Here is a 23,966-nt window from a genome sequence, read left to right on the forward strand (position 1 = left end):
CAAAAAAAAAAAAAAAAAAAAAAAAAAAAAAGACACAATGGTAAGAAGCTTGGATTCTGAGCCAGAATACCCAGGTTCAAATCCCATCTCCACTACTTACTACCCGTGTGTATGTGTGTGTAGCTGTGTGTGTGCATGTGTGTGTGTCTGTGTGTGTGTCTCTGTGTCTGTGTGTGTGTCTGTGTGTGTGTGTGTCTGTGTGTCTGTGTGTCTGTGTGTCTCTGTGTATGTCTGTGTGTCTGTGTGTGTGTGTGTGTGTGCGCGCACTCGGTAGGGTGGTGGTGGGGCAGGGCGGTGTTGGAAATGGAAGTTGCTTAACGTCTCGAAGCTTTAGTGGCCTCAACCATAAATAAGACTGTTGGGAAGATGGGATGCAATATCCTAATGAAAGCACCTAGAACCATGGCTGGCATGAAATCAGCATTTGTTGCAAAGACAATTTCGATTGTTAAAATACCAAGACAAGCCCAGAGTGGTGGCTCACACCTGTAATCCTAGCACTTTGGTAGGCCAAGGCAGGCGGATCACTTGAGGCCAGGAGTTCGAGACCAGCCCAGGCAACATGGCGAAACCCCATCTCTACTAAAAATACAAAAATTAGCCAGGCATGGTGGCACGTGCCTGTCATCCTAGCTACTCAGGAGGTTGAGGCAGGAGAATCTCTTGAACCCAGGAGGCGGAGGTTGCAGTGAGCTGAGATCATGCCACTGCACTCCAGCCTGGACAACAGAGCAAGACTCTGTCTCAAAAAAAAAAAAAAGAAAGAAAGAAAGAAAGAAAAATCAAGGTAAGCCCAGCGTGGCAGCTCACACCTGTAATCCCAGCACTTTGAGAGGCTGAGGGGGGGGAATTCCTTTGAGGCCAGGAGTTTGGGACCAGCCTGGACGACATAGCAAGACTCCCATCTCAATTTTTAAAAATATTAAAAACTAAATAGAAATGTAAAAAAATAAACTGTCAAGGCAAACTTTTTAAATGGAAGAAGAAAAAAAAAGCAGAGTTTCCATAGGCAGCTAAAAATTCTGCCAAAAATCAAACCCTCCAAGAGCATGCATTTAACCTAGGACATTTAAATACGCGATATTTTATGTGGTAGGCAGAATACCACACGTTCAGAGACTTTGACTCGGAGCCGTAATCTCAGACCCAGGAAGGAGGGATTTGCTGCTTTCGGCCTCCGCCTCCTGCTTTGGTGCCGACGTCCATATGTGGCATCTCGGGCTGGTTTCCCCTGGCACCCAGCATGTCCCGACCTCACCCACCCCTCTGGCTGGCAGTAAGCAGCTGGGGTGACCTCCCAGAAAGAAAATGCCAGTGGATTTGGCTAAAGCAGCTGGTCAGGCAAACCCTGTGGCTTCTGGTCTCCTTGAAATGCCCAGAGCTGAGAATTTCCAGAGTATCGCACGCTGTTGGCACCTGACAAATCAGGGTGGTCTTCCCTCCGGGGCTGGAGGTGTGGCACCCACCCCTCATCAGCAGGTCACACGATGCACGTTCCTCTGCCTGCCTCAAAACCAAAGTCAGAAAGGAGGCTGAGCCCTGGTAGATATTCACCTGGAAGCTAGTCCGCCCAGATAGGGTGGGCCCATGGTGCTTACTGACTGGAAGCTTCCAGAACACTCACGGAGCACCCGAGGCTGGGTTAAGTGCCTCCCCCTGCACCATCTCATTTAACCCCCCCAAACCACCACCCTAAGAAGCAGGTCCCATAATGACGCCCATTTTTCAGATGGAGAAAGTGAGGCTTGAGCCAGCTTGTGACCAGTCAATGGTAAAACGAGACTGGAAGCCGGTGCTGCCTGCCTCCAACAACTTCTTTTTTTTTTTTTTAAAGACAGAGTCTCACCGAGTCTCACTCTGTCGCCCAGGCTGGAGTGCAGTGGTGCGACCTCAGTTCACTGCAACCTCCAGCCCCCGGCCCGTGCGATCTTCCCACCTCAGCCTTCCAAGTAGCTGCGATTACAGGCACCTGCCACCACGCCTGGCTAATTTTTGTATTTTTTGTAGCGATGGGGTTTCTCTACTTGAACTCCTGAGCTCGAGCAATCTGCCCTCCTCGGCCTCCCAAAGTGCTGGCATTACAAGCGTGAGCCACGGTGCCTGGCTGGTTGAACTAATGTAGATCTCCCTCTAACGCTCCCACTCCTCTGAGGATACTTGGTTTGATCGTGAACATCTGCATTTGCCACTGGACTGGCTGCTCTGAGGAGGCAAAGGCTGGCTCTCTTCCTATGCCCTGAGTGCCCCAGAACATACCTAGTAGGCAATCAATAAATGAGCTACACAGACCCCGTCTCCACTCTTCCCATGCAGGGCTTCGTGCATTGGACCTATTCTGGTATCTTCGCCCCAAATCCATGGCAGGATAATGGAGAGAGGGTGTCCTCTCCAGGCTATGGATCATTAGCACATGCCATGTTTCTTTTTTTTTTTTTCTTTTAATTCCCCTAACCATTTTTTTTTCTTTAAAAAAAAAACAAGGCCGGGCGCGGTGGCTCAAGCCTGTAATCCCAGCACTTTGGGAGGCCGAGACGGGCGGATCATGAGGTCAGGAGTTCGAGACCATCCTGGCTAACACGGTGAAACCCCGTCTCTACTAAAAATACAAAAAAACTAGCCGGGTGAGGTGGCGGGCGCCTGTAGTCCCAGCTACTCGGGAGGCTGAGGCAGGAGAATGGCATAAACCTGGGAGACAGAGCTTGCAGTGAGCTGAGATCCGGCCACTGTACTCCAGCCTGGGTGACAGAGCGAGACTCCGTCTCAAAAAAAAAACAAAAAAACAAAAAACAGAGTTTCACTCTCTCACCCAGTTTAGAGTGCAATGACACAATCTCGGCTCACTTCAACCTCTGCCTCCTGGGTTCGAGTGATTCTCCTGCCTCAGCCTCCCGAGTAGCTGGGATTACAGGCGCCCGCCACCACGCCTGGCTAATTTTCGTATTTTTAGCAGAGACAGAGTTTCACTATGTTGCCCAGGCTGGTCTCGAACTGCTGACCTCAAGAGAGCCACCCACCTCGGCCTCCCAAAGTGCTGGGATTACAGGTGTGGGGCCTCCACACCCGGCCCCCTTAAGCATCGAAAGCCTTCCTTTGGTCTTTCTGTAAAAAGCATCACTGCTTAAGGGACAGATAGAAGAAGGGGTGTATGCTGCTTGGAATTGCTTAAACTAGGTCCAAAGGACAAACCAGCATCTTCATCCTAAATATTGATCCATTCCCCTGATGCTTCCAGAAGCTGCCAAGTGTGGAAGACAAAAACAGCAATTACAGATGTTCACGGAAGGATCTGAGAAGACTCTGGGGGAAAAGAGGGGTTGATGGATAGTTTTCTCCAGCCCATTTCTGTCACCTAAGACAGGGGAGTATCCTCTGAAGGTTCAATCTATTCTGCATTCCAAAATCCCATCACAGCAGGGCACGGTGGCTCATGCCTGTAATCCCAGCACTTCGGGAGGCCGAGGCGGGCGGATCACGAGGTCAGGAGACTGAGACCATCCTGGCTAACATGGTGAAACTCCGTCTCTACTAAAAATACTAAAAAATTAGCTGGGCGTGGTGGCAGGCGCCTGTAGTCCCAGCTACTCAGGAGGCTGAGGCAAGAGAATGGCGTGAACCCGGGAGGTGGAGCTTGCAGTGAGCCAAGATCACGCCACTTGCACTCCAGCCTGGGCTACAGAGTGAGACTCCGTCCCAAAAAAAAAAAAAAAAAATCCCATCAGACATTAAATAAGCCTCAGAAGGCTGGGTGAGGTGGCTCATGCCTGTAATCCTAGCACTTTGGGAGGCTGAGGTGGGTGGATCACCTGAGGTCAGGAGTTCGAGACCAGCCTGGCCAACATGGTGAAACCCCGTCTCTACTAAAAATACAAAAAATTAACTGGGCATGGTGGCAGGTGCCCATAATCCCAGCTACATGGGAGGCTGAGGCAGGAGAATCGCTTGAACCCGGGAGGCAGAGGTTGCAGTGAGCTGAGATCGCACGGTTGCACTCCAGCTTGGGCAACGAGAGCAAAACTCCATCTCAAAAAATAAAAAAATAAGTCTCCTAAAGCCTCAGCAACAAGGTTAATGCAGGCATTGAAAAGCTAGATGTGTAAACGGGAGCAGCCCTGATTCACAATGGCAGAAATGTGAAAGGAACCAAGTGCCCATGGATGGATGAATGAACAGGCAAAATGTGCTCCCTCCATACAATGGACATGATTCAGCCTTAAAAAGGAAAGAATTTCCAACACAGGCTACCACGTGGATGAACCTTGAGGACATCCCGCTCAGTGAAATAAGCCAGGCACAAAAGGACAAATCCTGTCTGATTCCACTCACAGGAGGTCCCTAGAGTCATCACATTCATCGAGACAGAAAACAGGAATGGTAGGTGCCAGGGACTGGGAGAGGGAGATGGTGGAGTGAGCGTTTCATGGGGACACAGTTTCAGTTTGGGAGGATGAGAAAGTTTGGGAGATGGTGGTGGTATTGGTTGCAAAACCACGTGAACGTGCTTACTGCCGCTGAACTGTGTACTTAAAATGCTTAAGATGGGGCCAGGCATGGTGGCACACACCTGTAATCCCAGCACTGTGCAAGGCTGAGGTGGGTGTATCGCTTGAGGCCAGGGGTTTGAGATCATCCTGGCCAACGCGGCAAAGCCCCCTCTGTCCTGAAAATACAAAACTTAGCCGGGCGTGGTGGCCGGTGCCTGTAAGTCTCAGCCACTTGGAAGGCTGAAGCAGGAGATCACCTAAATCCAGGAGGCGGAGGTTGCAGTGAGCCGAGATCGCACCACTGCCCCCCAGCCTAGGTGACAGAGCAAGACTCCATTTCAAAAAAAAAAAAAAAAGGTTAAGATGGCAAATGTATTCTATGTGTATTTTACCACAATAAAAGAAATTGAGGAAGGGAAAGAAAGCTGAAGCTGAGTTGTTCTCCAAAGACAGGGGCGACAGTTCAAAAAACAATCATTTCTTGACGTTATTATCAGGACATGGCAGGCTCCCTAGGGATACTGCTACTAAATGGGTGGCTGAGATACACACTACATGCCAGGAACCCGGTACCCGGGGAAGTATTACTCGCACCTTCTCCGGGTGACAAAACCCCCAGTACTGGAAAAACAAGCCCGGTTCTTTTCATTCTTTGGTTTTGTGTTCGTTTTTGTTTTTGTTTTCTTTTGTTTTTGAGATAGAGTCTCGCTTTGTCACCCAGGCTGGAGCTCAGTGGCATGAACAGGGCTCAGAGCAGCCTCGACCTCCTGGACACGAGAAGCCTGGTTCTTAATAGCAAAGCAATTTTTGGCCGGGCGCGATGGCTCACGCCTGTAATCCCAGCACTTTGGGAGGCCAAGACGGGCGGATCACGAGGTCAGGAGATCAAGACCATCCTGGCTAACACGGTGAAACGCCGTCTCTACTAAAAATACAAAAAACCTAGCCGGGCGAGGTGGCGGGCGCCTGTAGTCCCAGCTGCTCGGGAGGCTGAGGCAGGAGAATGGCGTAAACCCGGGAGGCGGAGCTTGCAGTGAGCTGAGATCCGGCCGCTGCACTCCAGCCTGGGCGACAGAGCGACACTCCATCTCAAAAAAAAAAAAAGCAATTTTTAATTCACTCAAAACATCAGGCACAGCCAGGCACGGCCAGGCACACTGGCCAACACATGTAATCCTAGCACTTTGGGAAGCCAAGGTGGGAGGATTGCTTGAGCTCAGAAGTTTGAGGCCAGCCTGACCAACATGGCCAAACCTTGTCTCTACAACATATACAAAACTTAGCTGGGTGTCAGCCGGGGGCGGTGGCTCACCCCTGGAATCCCAGCACTTTGGGAGGCCAAGACGGGCGGATCACCTGAGGTCGGGAGTTCAAGACCAGCCTGGCCAACATGGAGAAATCCCATCTCTACTAAAAATACAAAATTAGCCGGGCGTGGTGGCGCATGCCTGTAATCCCAGGTACTCGGGAGGCTGAGGCAGGAGAATCACTTGAACCCAGGAGGCAGAGGTTGCCGTGAGCCAAGATCATGCCATTGTACTCCAGCCTGGGCAATAAGAGCGAAATTCTGTCTCAAAAAAAAAAAAAAAAAAGTAGCCGGATGTGGTGGCACCTGTAATCCCAGTTACCTGGGAGGCTGAGGCAGGAGAATTGCTTGAACCTGGGAGGCGGCGGTTGCAGTGAGCCGAGATCGCGCCACTGTACTCCAGCCTGGGTGACAGGGCGAGACTCTGTCTCAAAAACAAGCAAACAACAACAGCAACTAAAAACCCATCAGGGAGCAGGGGACTCAATCGCAGATAACACCATTCTGGATATTTTGTCTAAAACAGATCCAAAAATAAATCCATACAGCAATGTCTTAAATTATATCTCAAGACAGGCAAGCCTAGAGCATTTCAAACAAGCACCTACATTTGGAAAACTCAGTAACAGAATAAAAGAATGTTCACTGTTTCCCCTGGTGTCCCAGTTGGAAGCAGCTCACTTGTTTCTAAACAGAGGGGACATCCTTCCCACTCCCCCCAAAAATTATAGTTTTTATTTTGGTGTATGTCTTGCATAAATTTGGCGCAAACCCTAGTTCTGTCTTTTATTAGCTGTGTGGCCCTGGGCAAGTTAAGTAACCTCTCTGGTCATAGTTTAGCTTCTCCTTGCCCCTGACCTACAATATTCTCAGGATTTTTCCACGGTACAACAATAACGGTCCCCTCTCCCACCTCCCTTCACTACCCCATCTTCTTTTTTCAACGCTCCCACTCCCCATTTCCAACCATCCAACATGTACCATGGAAGGACTCATTCTAGGGGCTCCAAGGGAGTCCTCACAGACAATTCCAAGGATTCTATTTAGATCTATTTAAGGACTCAACTCACTCTGAGTGGCTTCCCCAGAGCGTTGGGCTCAGATAAGAAGATCCTCCTTTCTCCCCTCCCTTCTATCTTTTGTGATACAACCCTCAAGCCACCTACTTAACTTCTTCCCACCTCCATCGCATGTTCCCTAGTTCTTCCCAGGGAAACGTGGAAAGAAGTCCATGAAACAACAAACCAGTAACATGTGTGTATGTGGAACTGCCTCCTTGAGCATGAAAACATGATAAAACTACCATGATCAGAACAGTCACGGCTCTGTGGCATGGAGAGGCAAATCTATGGACACACCAGAAACAGACTCCAAAGCAATGGCAAAGAGGTCGATTTCTATAATCAATAGCTATCTGAGGCCCCCAATTAGCTATTTGGAAGAGAAAAGAAACACCCGTTGAATCACACAAACAGATCTCAAGCAGTGAGGCTGAATTTTTTTAGGTGATAATAATTAAAATATAGGCTGGGCATGGTGGCTCACGCCTGTAATCCCAGCACTCTGGGAGGCCGAAGTGAGTGGATCACCTGAGAGTTCGAGACCAGCCTGGTCAACGTAGTGAAACCTCATCTCTCCTAACAATACAAAAATTAGCTGGGCGTGGTGGTGGGTGCCTGTAATCCCAGCTACTCGGGAGGCTGAGGCAGGAGAATCGCTTGAACCCGGGAGGCGGAGGTTGCAGCGAGCCGAGATCGCATCATCACACTCCAGTCTGAACAACAAGAGTGAAACTCTGTCTCAAAAAAAATAAAACTAAATTAAAATATAAAATGTAGAGGAATAAAAAACCTTTCATGGGTAGAGAAAGACATTCTAAGTGTAAAGTACAGAAGTGGCACACAGAAATCCAGCTCTGAACTCCATCAACATTTTAAGCTTCTCCAGCAAAACAAATCCCAGGGCATTTAAACCACTGAACAGCAACAAAAGCAATAAAATGCAACTGGCAAAGGGTTAGTAGCCTTCATTGATGAAAACCACATACAGATTAACTTTGCAAAAGCTACTGAGGTACTAACAGACAAATGGGCAAAGGATATGAACAGGAAGAGAAAACCCAAATGACAAATAAACATGTTTTAAAAGGTTCGGCTCCGATAGCAATCAAAGAAATGCAAATAGAAACAATGACAACACATCAGCTCCTCCCTCCCGCAGTAAATTATGAAAGATCTTTCAAATAACACTCAAAGCTGGCCAAGGTGTTCCCTCTCCTCCAAAGCTAGGAGGAGCGGCCGTTGGTACAATGTTTCCGGAACACCATTTGGCAATCTGCACCAAGAGCCTCTGACCCAGAAATTTCACTTCTGGAAAGCAAGCCTAAAGAAATAACTGCTAGATAAAGCTTTGACTCTAAAATGTTCATCACTTTCTTTGTGAAAACTAGAAATCATCTTTTTTTTTTTTTGAGATGGAGTCTCCCTCTGTCGCCCAGGCTGGACTGCAGTGGCACAGTCTCGGCTCACTGCAACCTCCGCCCCTCCAGGTTTAAGCAATTCTCTGCCTCAGCCTCTGGAATAGCTGGGATTACAGGCGCATGCCACCATGCCCGGCTAATTTTTTTGTATTTTTAGTAGAGATGGGATTTCACCATCTTGGCCAGGCTGGTCTTGAACTCCTGACCTCATGATCCACCCGCCTCGGCCTCCCAAAGTGCTGGGATTACAGGCATGAGCCACCGCACCCAGCCAAAATCATCTTTTTTTTGAGACAGAGTTTTGCTCTGGTTGCCCAGGGTGGAGTGCAAAATGGCACAATCTCGGCTCACTGCAACCTCCACCTCCCAAGATCAAGCGACTCTCCTGCCTCAGCCTCCCAAGTAGCTGGGACTACAGGCGTGCACTGCCACACCCTGGTTAATTTTGTATTTTTAGTAGAGACAGGGTTTCACCATGTTGGTCAGGCTGGTCTCAGACTCCTGACCTCAAGGGGTCTACCCTCCTCAGCCTCCCAAAATGCTGAGATTACAGGTGTGAGCCACCGGGCCCAGTCTGGAAATCATCTTAATGCCCAATAACAGAAATGGTTAAGGAAACCTTTAGTAGACACAACAGATTCCTGAAGACCACTAGAAGGAACAACCCCCAATAAAGTACTCTCAGTGACATGCATTGTGGAATAAGATGAATGTTTTGCTTTTTTTTCGTTTACACGTTTCTTTTTCCAAATGTCTATTATAAGCAATATCACTTCTATAATCAGATAAGAACTAAACTATTAAAAAAAAAAAAAATCTATAGTTTTCCACTCCTTTTCCTCTCCCAAGCAAGAAGAACATTCCCTGTCTAGCACAGGAGGTGGCAAACTGCTGTCCTCCAGCAAAATCCGGCCCACGACTTGTTTTTGTAAATAAAGTTTTATTGAAACAAAGCCACAGTCACGTTTATGCGTGCCTGTGGCTGCTTGCCCACTACAATGGCAGAATTGAGTCATTGCATCAGAGACCATATGGCCTGCAAAATCTGAAGTATCTACTATCTGAGTCTTTACAGAAAAAGTCTGCCACTCCCTGGGCTAGTGAATGCCACCACCCACTGTTCCCCGGCCCCTACCTAATGTCCATTTAACATTTTTAAGCTATAAACATTTTAAGCTTTCTAGAACAAGGCACTAGACACTGCTTAGAACCCTGTATCCCCAGCATACCTTTCTGGCAGTGACTATGAGTCCAACACCGTTCGACAAACTGCCCATTGATGACAGTGGCGGGGCAGTTGGTCTTGCCCTTCGCTGTACCCGGACAGATGTCTCCACACTCCTCGTTGTCGTCTTTGTTCAACACGATGTAATTATCCTCCACGGAATCCAGGATGCGGGACCAGTCGATAGTGGCCAAGTAACAGAGCTCGTTGTTCTTCTCGATGCGGACAGAACCCCGGGTGATGTTCATTAGATTGTAGAGGCCAAGTTCCTTGAGGTGAACCATCTCGAAGATGACCAGCGCGTAGTTAAAGAACAGTCGTGATCCCCGGATGACCGTGAGGTTGGGGAACAGGTCCTTCAGGCTCTCGAGCCCATAGACCCGGAAGAGCAGCAAGTAATCAGTGATCATTATGAGTTTGGGGAAACTGAGGTCCCGGAAATCTTCGGGCCTCGTTTTGAACATCAAGAGTATCTGCAAGTGTCCTTCGATGACAGAGCAATTCTCCAGCTCGTGTAACCTGGTGAGGTTGTTCCGGATATCCATGCCGGGACACACTAGAAGAGAAAATGAACAGAAAGCAAAGACAGGTGAGCAGACGCACGGTGGATGCGTCAGAAGGATCAGGGGCAGAGCCGGCCTCACGGACGTGAAACTTGGGCCCTGTGTTTTCATCCCGGGTCCTGTAAACCCTGCAGCCGGCCGGGATGAGTGGCTTTCTCTGTAAAGTGCCCATGCCTAAGTAATTACTTTCAAAAGGCCAAGAAAATAATTCTTTTGGCAAGCCCTGTTAAAATCCTTAAAATCATCACCTCTGAAATGATGCAATCGGGACAATGGGATTACAGGGGATTGAGTAACGCGGCAGGTGCAGAAGGCGAAAGGGAAACTGTCTCCGGTGCGTCAACACTGAAGATCTTCAGGAGATGATTTACGGGGATAAAGGTGCCCACGTCAGAAATGGGGCAAGGAAAGCTGAATGTATTTGTTTTGTCAATCCTCCCACCTCGCTGGCTGACTTTCCTTCCCGGACTGCTCTCCTGGCCTGCAATCAAGACCTAATTACCTTTTACCTGGGTGTGGTGAGAGCTTCCCAGGGAGCCCGATCTCCATTGCACAAATGCCCTGAGTTCTCATTCTACTGAAGGCGGTCCCTCCCAGGCCCCAATGCCCTCCATGGCTCCCCATCACCCTGCACTTCCCTCAAGATTCTGCCCCTCCATCCCCTGCACCCACTAAACAGGCCTGCCCACCACTCTTGCACAACTCCCAAGACTCCTATCCTCCTCTGTAACATGGTTTATGTGGAAGAAGAAGTGAAACAACTCAGGGCAAGCACTCTAACAGTGCCTGAAACATAGCAAGTGCTGCATTAATGTCAGCTATTTTCTTGTTTGTTGTTTTGCCGCTGCTGTTGTCTATTCCTCCAAACATATAACAGTCATCTCTAGGCATCTCTAGGCTAGTCTATCTTTTGGCTGGTGAAGTGCTTTGGGCCTTAGCTCCCTATTTCTAAATCCAGCCCATCATGCTTCAAGATATCCAGTTCAAATGCTGCCTCCTCCTCCAGGCAGTCTTCCCTGATTCCCTTTCCTCAGCATACCTATTTGGGTGTTTCTCCTCCTTGTGTCCCTTACACTTGAGTTGACATTTTTCAAAATCAAACTCTTCAGATGGCTTCTCTCTGCCAACGCGCGCACACACACACACACACAGACACACACACCCCGTCTCCCCAGCACACACACCACAATCCTCAGCACCTAGAATATAAGGCTCACTATATAACACCTGCTTATTTTGTTCCAAAACACTAAACCTTCCACCAATATCTTCGAGGAAAACCGATTGTTCTAAAGAATAGTAAATCCTCTTAAAAAAAAAACCCACCCTGAGAATTACCCACAAAAGAAGCACAAATTAGAAAAACAACAACAACAACAACAACAAAAAACAGCAAAAGCAAACAAATGGGAAAAACAAAGTAGCAATAATTCTGAATCACATTCCATGCAGCAAATGGATTAGGCTAAGTCAAGAAAACACACACATACACACACACACACACACACACACACACACACACATACAGTCACTTGCTAGGAAGTTGGAGGAAAGCCTCAGTACACAACTATGGAATAACCTCCACCCTCCCCTCAACACTGGCTGCCTGGGGTCTGAACCAAGCAGGAACCCTGCAGGGACCAAGCTCAGGCTGAGAGGCAGCTTCAAGGGGACAAGGATGCCAGTTCTAGCCCCCCACCCCTCCTAGTCAAGGACCCAACCCCAGTCTGAGGCTCCCAGTCACAGTCACATTAACGGCTTCCACATCCAGAGATGTCGCAGGACCCTGTGTGCCACTGACGCCTCCCAGCAAGCTCTGTCCCCATCTCACAGATGAGAAAACTGAAGCTCCAAGGGGCAAAGGCCATCACTCAAGGACACGCAACTCACCAGCAACTGACAGGATTGCCAGACTTAGAAAATAAAAATGGAGGATGCCTGGTTGAATTTGAATTTCAGATAAGCAACAAAACCTTTTTTAGGATAAGTATATCCCATGCGATGTTTGGGATATACTTACCCTAAAAAAAAATTACTCATTGTTTCCTTGAAATTCTTGTGGGGTTTGTTGTTGTTGTTGTTTTGTTTTTTTTTTGTTTTTTTGTTTTTTTGTTTTTTTTTGAGGCGGAGTCTCGCTCTGTCACCCAGGCTGGAGTGCAGTGGCGCGATCTCGGCTCACTGCAAGCTCCGCCTCCCGGGTTCCCGCCATTCTCCTGCCTCAGCCTCCCGAGTAGCTGGGACTACAGGCGCCGCCACCACGCCCGGCTAATTTTTTGTATTTTTAGTAGAGACGGGGTTTCACTGTGTTAGCCAGGATGGTCTCGATCTCCTGACCTCGTGATCCGCCCGTCTCGGCCTCCCAAAGTGCTGGGATTACAGGCTTGAGCCACCGCGCCCGGCCTGTTGTTGTTGTTTTGAAATGGAGTCTTATTCTGTTGCCCAGGCTGAAGTGCAGTGCCATGATCTTGGCTCACTGCAACCTCCACCTCCTGGGTTCAAGTGATTTTCCTGCTTCAGCCTCCCGAGTAGTGTCCAACACCATGCCTGGCTAATTTTTGTATTTTTAGTAGAGACGGGATTTCACCATGTTGACCAGGATGGTCATGATCTCCTGACCTCGTGAACCACCCGCCTCGGCCTCCAAAGTGCTGGGATTACAGGCATGAGCCACCATCCCCGGCCGGCATCCTAGTCTTAGATTTGGCCATAGCCCTGGGCTTCTCAGCCCTGAGTCCCACACTATATTTCATCTCTCTTTCTCTTTCTCTCTCTCTCTCACACATACACACACACACACACACACACATACTGCAGGTACAAAGAACACTTGCCCTCCATCCTCCCCAGGCTATGGCAGAACCAAAATCAGACATGAATATGCATTCAAAGGTTAACTAGGGCTGGGCACAGTGGCTCCTGCCTATAATCCCAGCAGTCTGGGAGGCCACAGTGGGAGAATCTATTCAAGCCAGGAGTTCAAAGTCAGCCTGGGCAACATAGCAAGACCCCAACTCTAAAAAAGAAATAATAATAATTAAATATCCAGGTATGGGCCGGGCGCGGTGGCTCACACCTGTGCACTCCAGCCTGGGCGACAGAGCGAGACTCCATCTCTAAATAAATAAATAAATATCCAGGCATGGTGGCATGTGCTTGTAGTTCCAGCTACTTGGGAGGCTGAGACAGGAGGATCACTTGGGTCCAGGAATAGGAGGTTACAGCGAGCTATGATCACACCACTGCACTCCAGCTTGGGCAACAGAGACCTTGTCTCGATTTTAAAAAAAACAACGGCCGGGGGTGGTGGCTCACGCCTGTAATCCCAGCACTTTGGGAGGCCAAGATGGGTGGATCACGAGGTCAGGCGATCGAGACCATCCTGACTAACACGTTGAAACCCATCTCTTACTAAAAAATACAAAACAATTAGCTGGGCCTGGTGGCGGGTGCCTGTAGTTCCAGCTACTCGCGAGGCTGAGGCAGGAGAATGGTGTGAACCCGGGAGGTGGAGCTTGCAGTGAGCCAAGATCACGCCACTGCACTCCAGCCTGGGCGACAGAGCAAGACTCTGTCTCAAAACAACAACAACAACAACAACAACAAAGATTAACTGGCTGTTGGACATTAGGGAAATACAAATTCAAACCACAAACAGATATTACTTTATCCCCACTAGGATAGCTAAAACCAAAAAGAGTGACAATTACAAGTGCAAAGAATGTAGAGAAATGGGCCGGGCACTGTGGCTCACACCTGTAATCCCAGCTTTTTGGGAGGCCAAGGCGGGCAGATTACCTGAGGTCAGGAGTTCAAGACCAGCCTGGCCAACATGGAGAAACCCCGTCTCTATTAAAAATACAAAAAACAATTAGCTGGGCGTGGTGACAGGCACCCGTAGTTCCAGATACTTAGGAGTCTGAGGCAGGAGAATCACTTGAACCTGGGAGGTGGAGGTTGCAGTGAGCCAAGATCACTGCACTCCAGCCTGGGCGACAGAGCGAGACTCCATCTCAAAGAAAAAAAAAATGCAGAGAAATTAGTATCCTTTTGCATTCCTGATGGGGATGTAAAACAGTGCAGCCACTGTGGAAAACACTCTGGTAGTTCCTCAAAATATTAAACCAAGAGTTGCCATATGACCCGGCAATTCCACTCCTAGGTAACTACCTAAGAGAAATGATACTTTATGTCCACACAAAGACGTGTACACAAATGTCTATAGCAGCATTATTCATAATATCTGAGGCTGAGTGCAGTGGCTCACGCCTATAATCCCAGCACTTTGCAAGGTAGAGACGGAAGGATCACTTGAGTCCAGGAGTTCAAGACCAACCTGGGCAACATAGTGAGACTCCATCTCTATAAAAAATTAAAACATTAGCTAGGGATACTGGTGTGTGTCTCTGGTCCCAGCTATATGGGAGACTGAGGCAGGAGGATCGCTTGAGCCTAGGAGTCTGGGACTGCAGTGATCTGTGTTTGCACCCCTATACTCCAGCCTGGGCAACAGAGCAAGATCTTGTCTCAAAAGTAAATACAGGCCGGCCGCAGCGGCTCATACCTGTAATCTCAGCACTGTGGGAGGCCGAGGCAGGTGGATCATGAGGTCAGGAGATCGAGACCATCCTGGCCAACATGGTGAAACCCCATCTCTACTAAAAATTTAAAAAAAAAAAAAATTAGCTGGCCGTGGTGACACGTGCCTATAATCCCAGCTACTTGGGAAGCTGAGGCAGAAGAATCGTGTGAACCCGGGAGTCAGAGGTTGCAGTGAGCCGAGATCGCACCACTGCACTCCAGCCTGGCGAAAGAGTGAGACTTTGTCTCTAAATAAATAAATAAATGTAAATAAAAGACCAGCCGCAGTGGCTCATTCCTATAATCCCAGCACTTTGGGAGGCCGAGGCGAGGGGATCACCTGAGGTCAGGAGTTCGAGACCAGCTTGGCCAACATGGTGAAAAACCCTGTCTCTACTAAAAATACAAAAATTAGCTGGGCGTGGTGGCACATGCCTGTAATCCCAGCTACTAGGGAGGCTGAGACAGGAGAATGGCTTGAACCCGGGAGGCGGAGGTTGCAGTGAGCTGAGATCGTGCCTTTGCACTCCAGCCTGGGTGACAGAGCGAAACTCCATCTCAAAACACACACACACAAAACAAAAACAAAAACAAACAAAAACAAAACAAAACTATGCCCCCAGTGTAGCTGGAACCACGGACATGCACCACCATGCCCAGCTAATTTAAAAATTTGTTTTGTAGAGACAGTGGTCCCGCTATGTTGCCCGGAACGCCCTCAAACTCCTGAATTCAAGCGATCCTCCAGTCTTTGCCTCCCAAAGTGCTGGGATTACAGGTATGAACCTTCTCCATAAAAGAAGTCGAACAGAGAAGGCCACGTTTTCCGACTCCATTCATACAAAAAAATCCAGAAGAGGCAAATCCATAGAGACAGAAAATAGAATCGTGGCTGCCAAGAGCTAGGGAAATGGGGGATGGAAAGTGGTAGCTAAAGGGTACAGTGTTTCTTTGAGGATGATGCAAACGTTCTAAAACTGACTGTGGTCACAGTTGCACAACTGTAAATGTACTCAAAACCACCTAATTGCACACTTAAAATGGGTGAATTGTATGTCATGTGAATTCTATCTCACTAAAGTTGTTATGAGTAAAGATTAAACAGCTATAATTGTAGGGAACAATCAAGAATTGCTTTTCTTTTTAAATCTCCTATGAATCTAACTCTTAATTCATTAAAGCCGTATGTGTCCCTATTAGTGAAAGACAATAGTGCAATTTACTCCTGGGACAGAAAATACCCAGAGGATGTTAGAAATGATGGCAGAAATAGACGCAAGGACTTCTGCCAGCTTTTAACATCTCTGAGTGGGAGTGAAGGATGCTTCAAGTTCTTCATAATGGGTACCTGGTTAATGGCCACTCTTTGTACAGGTAGAGAAAGGCAATGAGGAAGAGGGTGCTAGTGGCAGCTAATATTTTCTTTTTTCTTTCTTTTTTCTTTTTTTTTTTTTCCTTTATTTGAGACTGAGTCTCATTCTGTTGCCCAGGCTGGAGTGCAGTGGCACGATCTCGGCTCGCTGCAGCCTCCGCTTCCAAGATTCAAGCAATTCTCCTGCCTCAGCCTCCCGAGTAGCTGGGATTACAGGTGCCTGCCACCACTACCGGCTAATTTTGTATTTTTAGTAGAGATGGGATTTCATCATGTTGGCCAGGCTGGTCTCAAACTCTGATCTCAGGTGATCCGCCCACCTCAGCCTCCCAAAGTGCTGGGATTACAGGCGTGAGCCACCGTGCCTGACCACCATCTCCGTACTAAAATATGCCAAATGGGTCAGGTACCATGGCTCACGCCTGTAATCCCAGCTACTTGGGAAGCCGAAGCAGGAGAATCACTTGAACCCGGGAGATGGAAGTTGCACTGAGCTGAGATCATGCCATTGCACTCCAGCCTGGGCAGCAGAGCAAGACTCCATCTCAAAAATAAAAAAAAGGCCGGGGCAGTGGCTCACACCTGTAATCCCAGCACTTTGGGAGGCCAAGGCAGGTGGATCACCTGAGGTCGGGAGTTCAAGACCAGCCTGACCAACATGGAGAAACCCCGTCTCTACTAAAAATACAAAATTAGCCAGGCATGGTGGCGCATGCCTGTAATCCCAGTTACTTGGGAGGCTGAGGCAGGAGAATCACTTGAACCTGGGAGGCGGAGGTTGCAGTGAGCCGAGATCGCGCCATTGCACTCCAGCCTGGGCAAAAAGAGCGAAACTCCGTCTCAAAAAACAAAAAACAAAAAACAAAAAAACAAAAAACAAAAAACCATTTCATCATGTAATCAATACTCAAAAAAAAAAAAAAAAAAAAAAAAAGATTAATGAGATAGTCTATAGCAGTGTTCCTCAACCTTTTTGGCACCAGGGACCAATGATAGAAGACAATTTTTCCATGGATGAGGATGGGTGGTGATAGTTTTAGAATGCAACTGTTCCACCTCGGATCATCAGGCATCAGTTAGATTGTCATAGTGAGCAGGTAACCCAGATCCCTTGTACACACAGTTCACAATAGGATTGGAGCTCCCATCAGAATCCAATGCTGCCACTGATCTGACAGGAGGCGGAGCTCAGGCGGCAATGCTCACCAGCCCTCCACTCACCTCTGCTGTGCAACCCAGCTCCTAACAGACCATGGACTGCTACTGGTCTGTGGCCTGAGGGTTGGGGATCCCTGGTCTGCAGGATTTTTTTCCCATGATGCCTACAAGATGTGGTGTGTGCTTTACCCTGGCAGCCTATCTTGAAACGGAGGCTCATTTTTCATTAGAAATATTTGATCTGTGTAATCCCAGCACTTTGGGAAGCCGCGACGGGCGGATCACGAGGTCAGGAGATCGAGACCAGCCTGGCTAACACGGTGAAACCCCGTCTCTACTAAAAAAATACAAAAAACTAGCCGGGTGAGGTGGCGGGTGCCTGTAGTCCCAGCTACTCAGGAGGCTGAGGCAGGAGAATGGCGTAAACCCGGGAGGCAGAGCTTGCAGTGAGCTGAGATCCGGCCACTGCACTCCAGCCTGGGCGACAGAGCGAGACTCCGTCTCAAAAAAAAAAAAAAAGAAAGAAATATTTGATCTGTCTATGTAGATTTTATAAAGGGTATCATCAAAAATGTAGGTTTGAGGTAGAAGAGGCAAGCCCCAAAATTGAATTTTTTCGAGGGCGAGCTGGTGGTGTTAGACGGCACCTTTTTTCGCTGTTGTTGTTGGTTTTTTTGTTTTGTTTTTTTGGAGATGGAGTCTCACTCTGTTGCCCAGGCTGGAGTGCAGTGGCATGATCTCGGCTCACTGCAATGTCTGCCACCTGGGTTCAAGCAATTCTCCTGCCTCAGCGTCCCAAGTAGCTGGGAATACAGGCATGCACCACGACATCTAGATAATTTTGTATTTTTAGTAGAGATGGGGCTTCACCACGTTGGCCAGGCTGGTTTCGAACTCCTGACCTCAGGTGATCCACCTGCCTCGGCCTCCCAAAGTGCTGGGATTACAGGCGTGAGCCACTGTGCCCAGCCAGCCCTATCCCCGTTGTAGCTAGACCTTGATTTGGTCCAGGGCTGGATCCCCACCTCTGGAGGTCTGGCTGTGTATACCTGTTCTGTCTCCCATCTGAGCCATATAGAATCCATTCCCAGATTTATTACCTCCAGAAATTAGAGCTTGGACACACTGGTCAGAGATCGTTAAGATTCTCCACCTGTCTGCAAGAATAGCTTTCAAATCTGCCTCTGCGAGGAGGAATGGAGGCGTCATGGATCAAATGCAGGTTCTGAACCCGGCAAATCAGCCACGTGGAAATCATTCCTGTATTCACTCAACAAACGTTTGCTGGGCATCTCAGTGGGCCAGACATTGTGCCAGGCCCAGGGGGACTCTCAAGACAAATAAGGTTGCACTCTTACAGCAAGTAAAGGAAAGACGCACCTAAAGAACTGTGATAAGCTACCACCAGAGCTAAAGGACAAAGTAGTAAAACAAAGAACTGCAGAGATGTTGGCCGGGTGCAGTGGCTCACGCCTGTAATCACGACATATTGGGAGGCCTAGGCAAGTGGACTGCTTGAGCCTAGGAGTTTCAAGACCAACCTGGGCAACTGGCAAAACCCTGTCTCTACTAAAAATACAAAACACAGCCAGGCGTGGTGAGGTGCATCTGTGCTCCTAGCTACTCAGGAGGCTTAGGGAGGAGAACTGCTTGAGCCCAAGAGGTTGAGGCTGCAGTGAGCTATGACTGCACCACTGCACTCCAGCCTGCTGGGTGACAGGGTGAGACCCTATCTCTAAAAAAAACCAAGGCCGGACGCAGTGGCTCACGCCTGTAATCCCAGCACTTTGGGAGGCCGAGGCGGGCAGATCACTTGAGGTCAGGAGTTCGAGACCAGCCAGGCCAACATGGTGAAACCCCATCTGTACTAAAAATACAAAAATTTGTCAGGCGTGGTGGTGCACACCTGTAATCCCAGCTAGTCAGGAGGCTGAAGCAGGACAATCTCTTGAACCCAGGAGGGAGAGGCTGAGTGAGCCGAGATCACATCACTGCACACCAGCCTGGGCGACACAGTGAGACTCTGTCTCAAAAAAAAAAAAAAAAAGGAAAGAAAAGAAAGAAAATAAAAGAAATATCCCTCTAGACAGGGCACAGTGGCTCACATCTATAATCCTAGCCCTTGGGGAGGCTGAGGCAGGAGGATCACTTAAGTCCAGAAGTCTGAGACCAACCTGCGCAACACAGTAAGACCCCATGTCTATAAAAATAAAATTAAAAAAGAAAAAAGAAAGAGAGAAACAGCCTTCTGGCAGCAGAATGAAGAAGGTACTGAAGACAGCACGCATAACACCACAGCAACCAAGGGCAGTTTGTGTGAACAGGACTTCATACCCAGGAGAAATGGAAGAGAGGAGGGAGAAGAGAGTGAGGAGGGATTGTCAATGAGCCTGAAGCATCCAAGCTAGGACCAGTTTATGCTGGCAAGAACAACACGGTCAGTTGGGGGCATATTGAATCTGTGAGGGCTATGGGATACTCAGGGATGTGGGTCCCGTGGGCATTGGGAAGATGGGGGAACAGGTGCGGATGCTGGTGGATGCAGTGACAACAGGTGATATTGCAGGAAAGGTGGCGGGGAGAAAACTGAGAAAAGAAAAGGATAGAAAGAGAGGCTCACGCCTGGAATCCCAGCACTTTGGGAGGCTGAGATGGGTGGATTGCTTGAGCCCAGGAGTTTGAGATCGGCCTAGGTAACATAGCAAAACCCCATCTCTAAAATAAATAAATAAATAAATGGGTGTGGTGGTGTGCACCTGTAGTCCCAGCTACTTGGGAGGCTGAGGATTGCTTGAGCCTGGGAGATGGAGATTGCAGAGGCCTGAGATCACACCACTACACTCCAGCCTGGGTGACAGTGCGAGACCCTGTCTCAAAAACAAAACAAAGGCCGGGTGCGGTGACTCACGCCTGTAATCCCAGCACTTTGGGAGGCCAAGGCAGGTGGATCACTTAAGATCAGCAGTTTGAGCCCAGCCTGGCCAAAGTTTGAGACCCATCTCTACCAAAAATATAAAAAATTAGCCAGGCCGGGTGCAGTGGCTCACACCTGTAATCCCAGCACTTTGGGAGGCCAAGGCAGGTGGGTCACCTGAGATCGGGAGTTTGAGACCAGCCTGGCCAACATGGAGAAAGCCCATCTCTACTAAGAATACAAAATTAGTTAGGCGTTGTGGCTTATGCCTGTAGTTCCAGCTACTTGGGAAGCGGAGGCAGGAGAATTGCTTGAACCTGGGAGGCAGAGACTGCAGTGAGCCAAGATCATGCCATTGCACGAAAGCCTGGGCAACAAGAGCAAAACTCCATCTCAAAATAAATAAAAAATAAAAAATAAAAAAATTAGCCAGATGTTGTGGTAGGCGCCTATAATCCCAGCTACTCGGGAGGCTGAGGCAGGAGAATCTCTTGAACCTGGGAGGCCGAGGTTGCAGTGAGCCAAGATCGTGCCGCTGCACTCCAGGCTGGGTGACAGAGCGAGACTCCATCTCAAAAAAAAAAAAAAAAAAAAAAAACAGAAAGAAAGAGGGGCTCCAGGGGACACAGTATGAAAGGCCAGGGACTAGGAGGGGCACCTGTCCCACAGCCACCCTAACATCAACACCTTCTAGGAGCTCTGGAATGTCTGACTCCTCTAGTGTATTATATAGTTTTGTAATCCTAACAATATCACACATCAAACCACAGGATTAGAAGGGGGCTTCTGTGCTATTTCAGGAGTCCTGAAATTTATACAGACAGGAGCAGACAGGACACGGAAGACAGAAGGAAAAACAAGAGAAGTCCTGCAAGACCAGAAAGGCACTTTGTAACAGGTGGTATGGAGACCGTTTCACTGGGTATAATTAGGAGGGAATATATGAGGTCCTCCCTTTTCTGATCTTCTGGAAGGAAACAAAAGGATACATCCTTGAGAGTAGAATGGCAACAACAACACACATGCGCAGTCAGAAAACAGTTGTATCCCACCAGGCACAGTGGCTCGCATCTGTAATCCCAGTACTTTGGGAGGCTGAGGCGGGACAATCACTTAAGGTCTTGAGTTTGAGGCCAGCCTGGGCAACGCAGCCAGACCCTCTCTCTGCAAAAAATAAAAATAAAAATAAAACTATCCAGGCATGGTGGTGCATGCCTGTAGTCCCAGCTACCTGGGAGGATGAAGCGCAAGAATTGCTTGAGCCCAGGAGTTCAAGGCTGCAATGAGCCGTAATCGCACCACCGCACTCCAGCCTGGATGACACAGCAAGACCCTGTCTCTAATGATAAAAATAAATGAGATTTCAAAATCAATTTAAAAAAGCAGTTGCATCCCTACTCTCTTGAGTCCCTTCCTGTCTGACTACTTTTGCCCGCATTGATAACGAGGCTAATTTTTAGAAAGTACCTATGGTTTCCACATTCCCACAAAGGCAAAGGAAACAAGAATCTCATGATAGCACCCTGCCCTTCCTGAACACACGTCAGGGGCTTTTATATAAACCTGATGAGACACCCTACTTTTAAGGAACTGGAAGAAAATGCCAGATGTGAAATTAAATATTCATTCTCACAAGTCCGCTTTGAACTCCAACAGGAACTTAGAGCCGGTCTGTACGTGGCACCGCAGAATAGCAAACCTTGTTCTGCTGAAAGCAAAATATGTTTCTAAAATCCCGCAAGCCGGCCGGGCGCGGTGGCTCACACCAGTAATCCCAGCACTTTGGGAGGCTGAGGTGTGTGGATCATTTGAGGTCAAGAGTTTGAGGCCAGCCTGACCAACGTGGTGAAATCCCGTCTCTACTAAAAATCCAAAAAAATAGCCAGGTGTGGTGGTACACGCCTGTAATCCCAGCTATTCAGGAGCCTGAGGCAGGAGAATTGCTTGAACCCAGGAGGTGGAGGTTGCAGTGAGCCGAGTTTGTGCCACTGCACTCCAGCCTGGGCAACAGAGCAAGACTCCATCTCAAAATAATAATAATAATAATAATCCTTCAAGCCAGCTGGACAAGGTGGCTCACACCAGTAATCCCAGTCCTTTGAGAGGCCAAGGCAGGCGGATGGCTTGAGGTCAGGAGTTTGAGACCCACCTGGGCAACATGGGGAAACCGCATCTCTACTAAAATATAAAAATTAGCCAGTCGTGGTGGCACACACCTGCAGTCCCAGCTACTCAGGAGGCTGAGGCAGGAGAATTACTTGAACCCTAGAGGCAGAGGCTGCAGTGAGCCAAGATCGTGCCACTGCACTCCAGCCTGGGCAACAGAGCAAGACTCCACTCAAAATAATAATAATAATAATAGGCGACATGGCGAAACTCCATCCCTACTAAAATACAAAAATTAGCCAGTCATGGTGGCACACGCCTGTAGTCCCAGCTACTCAGGAGGCTGAGGCAGGAGGACCACCTGAGCTCAGGAGGTTGAGGGTGCAGTGAGCTGTGACTGTGCCACTGTACTCCAGCCTGAGCGACAGAGCAAGACCCTTTCTCAAAAAAGTATAAATGAATAAATGAAATAAATAAAATCCTGAGAGCCACTGCTGCCTCTCCCTGCCACCAGTGTTGGCAGAGGACAGGGATTCCCCTCACTGAAACACAGGCTGGAGTTTTTAGACATCTCATGAACTTTCCGAAAAGTAACCAACCCAGCAGTTTCCATGAAGATGAAAATACAACAAAAAGAGCATTTGCATTCAAAGGATTCTAACCGGGAAATGACAAGCCCACAGTTTTGTTTGTTTTTTTTTTAAGATGGGGTCTCACTCTGCTGCCCTGGCTGGAATGCAGTGGTGCAATCTCGGCTCACTGCAACCTCCGCCTCCCGCGATTCTCCCGCCTCAGCCTCCCAAGTAGCTGGGACTACCGGCATAAGCCACCGTGCCCAGATAATTTTTGTATTTTTAGTAGAGACGGGGTTTCACCATGTTGGCCAGGCTGGTCTCAAACTCATTACCTCAGGTGACCCGCCTGCCTCAGCCTCCCAAAGTGCTGGGATTACAGGCGTGAGCCACAGATTCACCAATTTTAAACCACTTGCAGCCGATTCTTGTTATTGGTGGACTCTGAAATTCCCTCGAATGTTGAACTAGCGAATACTGAACCACTGCTCCCAGGAAAACGCAAGGGTAACTGCGAACTTCTGGCCACAGCACATTTATCCATGGGTCAATACCTAGCCTTGTTTTATGCGTGTTTCTGTTGAAAGACATTATTGAATCTATATTGTTGATTCATTAACACTGAACTCACAGCCAACAGTAGTAGAACTCATGCCTGAACAAAGTTTATGTAACACATGCCTTTGTGTGTGTGTGTGTGTGTGTGTGTGTGTGTGCTGGTTTTTTATTTTATTTGTTGTTGTTTTTTTTTTTTGAGACAGGGTCTCACTCTGTTCTCTGTTGCCCAGGCTGGAATGCAGTGGCACCATCTTGGCTCACATGCCTTTGTGGTGTGTGTGTGTGTGTGTGTGTGTGTGAGTGTTGGTTTTTGGGGGTTTCTTTTTTGTTTTTTGAGACAGAGTCTCACTCTGTTGCCCACGTTGGAGTGCAGTGGCACCGCCTTGGCTCACTGCAACCTTCACCTCCTGGGCTCAAGCAATTCTTGTACCTCAGCCTCCCAGGTACCTGGGATTACAGGCATGCGCCATCACATCCAGCTAATTTTTGTATTTGCAGTAGAGATGGGGTTTCATCATGTTGCCCAGGCTGGTCTCGAACTCTGGCCTCAAGTGATCCACCTGCCTTAACCTCCCAAAGTGCTGGGATTGCAGGTGTGAGCCACCACGCCTGGCCACACTGCATTTTCTCCACAACGGTGGGTGGTCACAGCCT

The 23,966-nt window shown here is 48.5% G+C and overlaps 1 protein-coding gene across 5 annotated transcripts in view; it reads right to left on the reverse strand.

The window, feature by feature from the left end:
* The window catches only part of INSR (insulin receptor), a 189,195-nt gene that overhangs the window by 154,543 nt on the left and 10,686 nt on the right, over positions 1-23,966 (reverse strand). For 3 of the 5 annotated variants that reach the window (XM_025368440.1, XM_025368439.1, XM_025368436.1), the window contains exon 1: positions 9,496-10,863. In XM_025368440.1, coding sequence (XP_025224225.1) covers positions 9,496-10,165 — 670 coding nt within the window. In that variant the 5' untranslated portion in view covers positions 10,166-10,863. Of the gene's footprint in view, positions 1-9,495; positions 10,864-23,966 lie in introns of those variants that run through there. The other 2 variants (XM_025368441.1, XM_025368438.1) reach the window with 1 other exon arrangement.

This window comes from Theropithecus gelada, chromosome 19 (genome assembly GCF_003255815.1).
Source record: "Theropithecus gelada isolate Dixy chromosome 19, Tgel_1.0, whole genome shotgun sequence".
Lineage (NCBI taxonomy): Eukaryota > Metazoa > Chordata > Mammalia > Primates > Cercopithecidae > Theropithecus > Theropithecus gelada.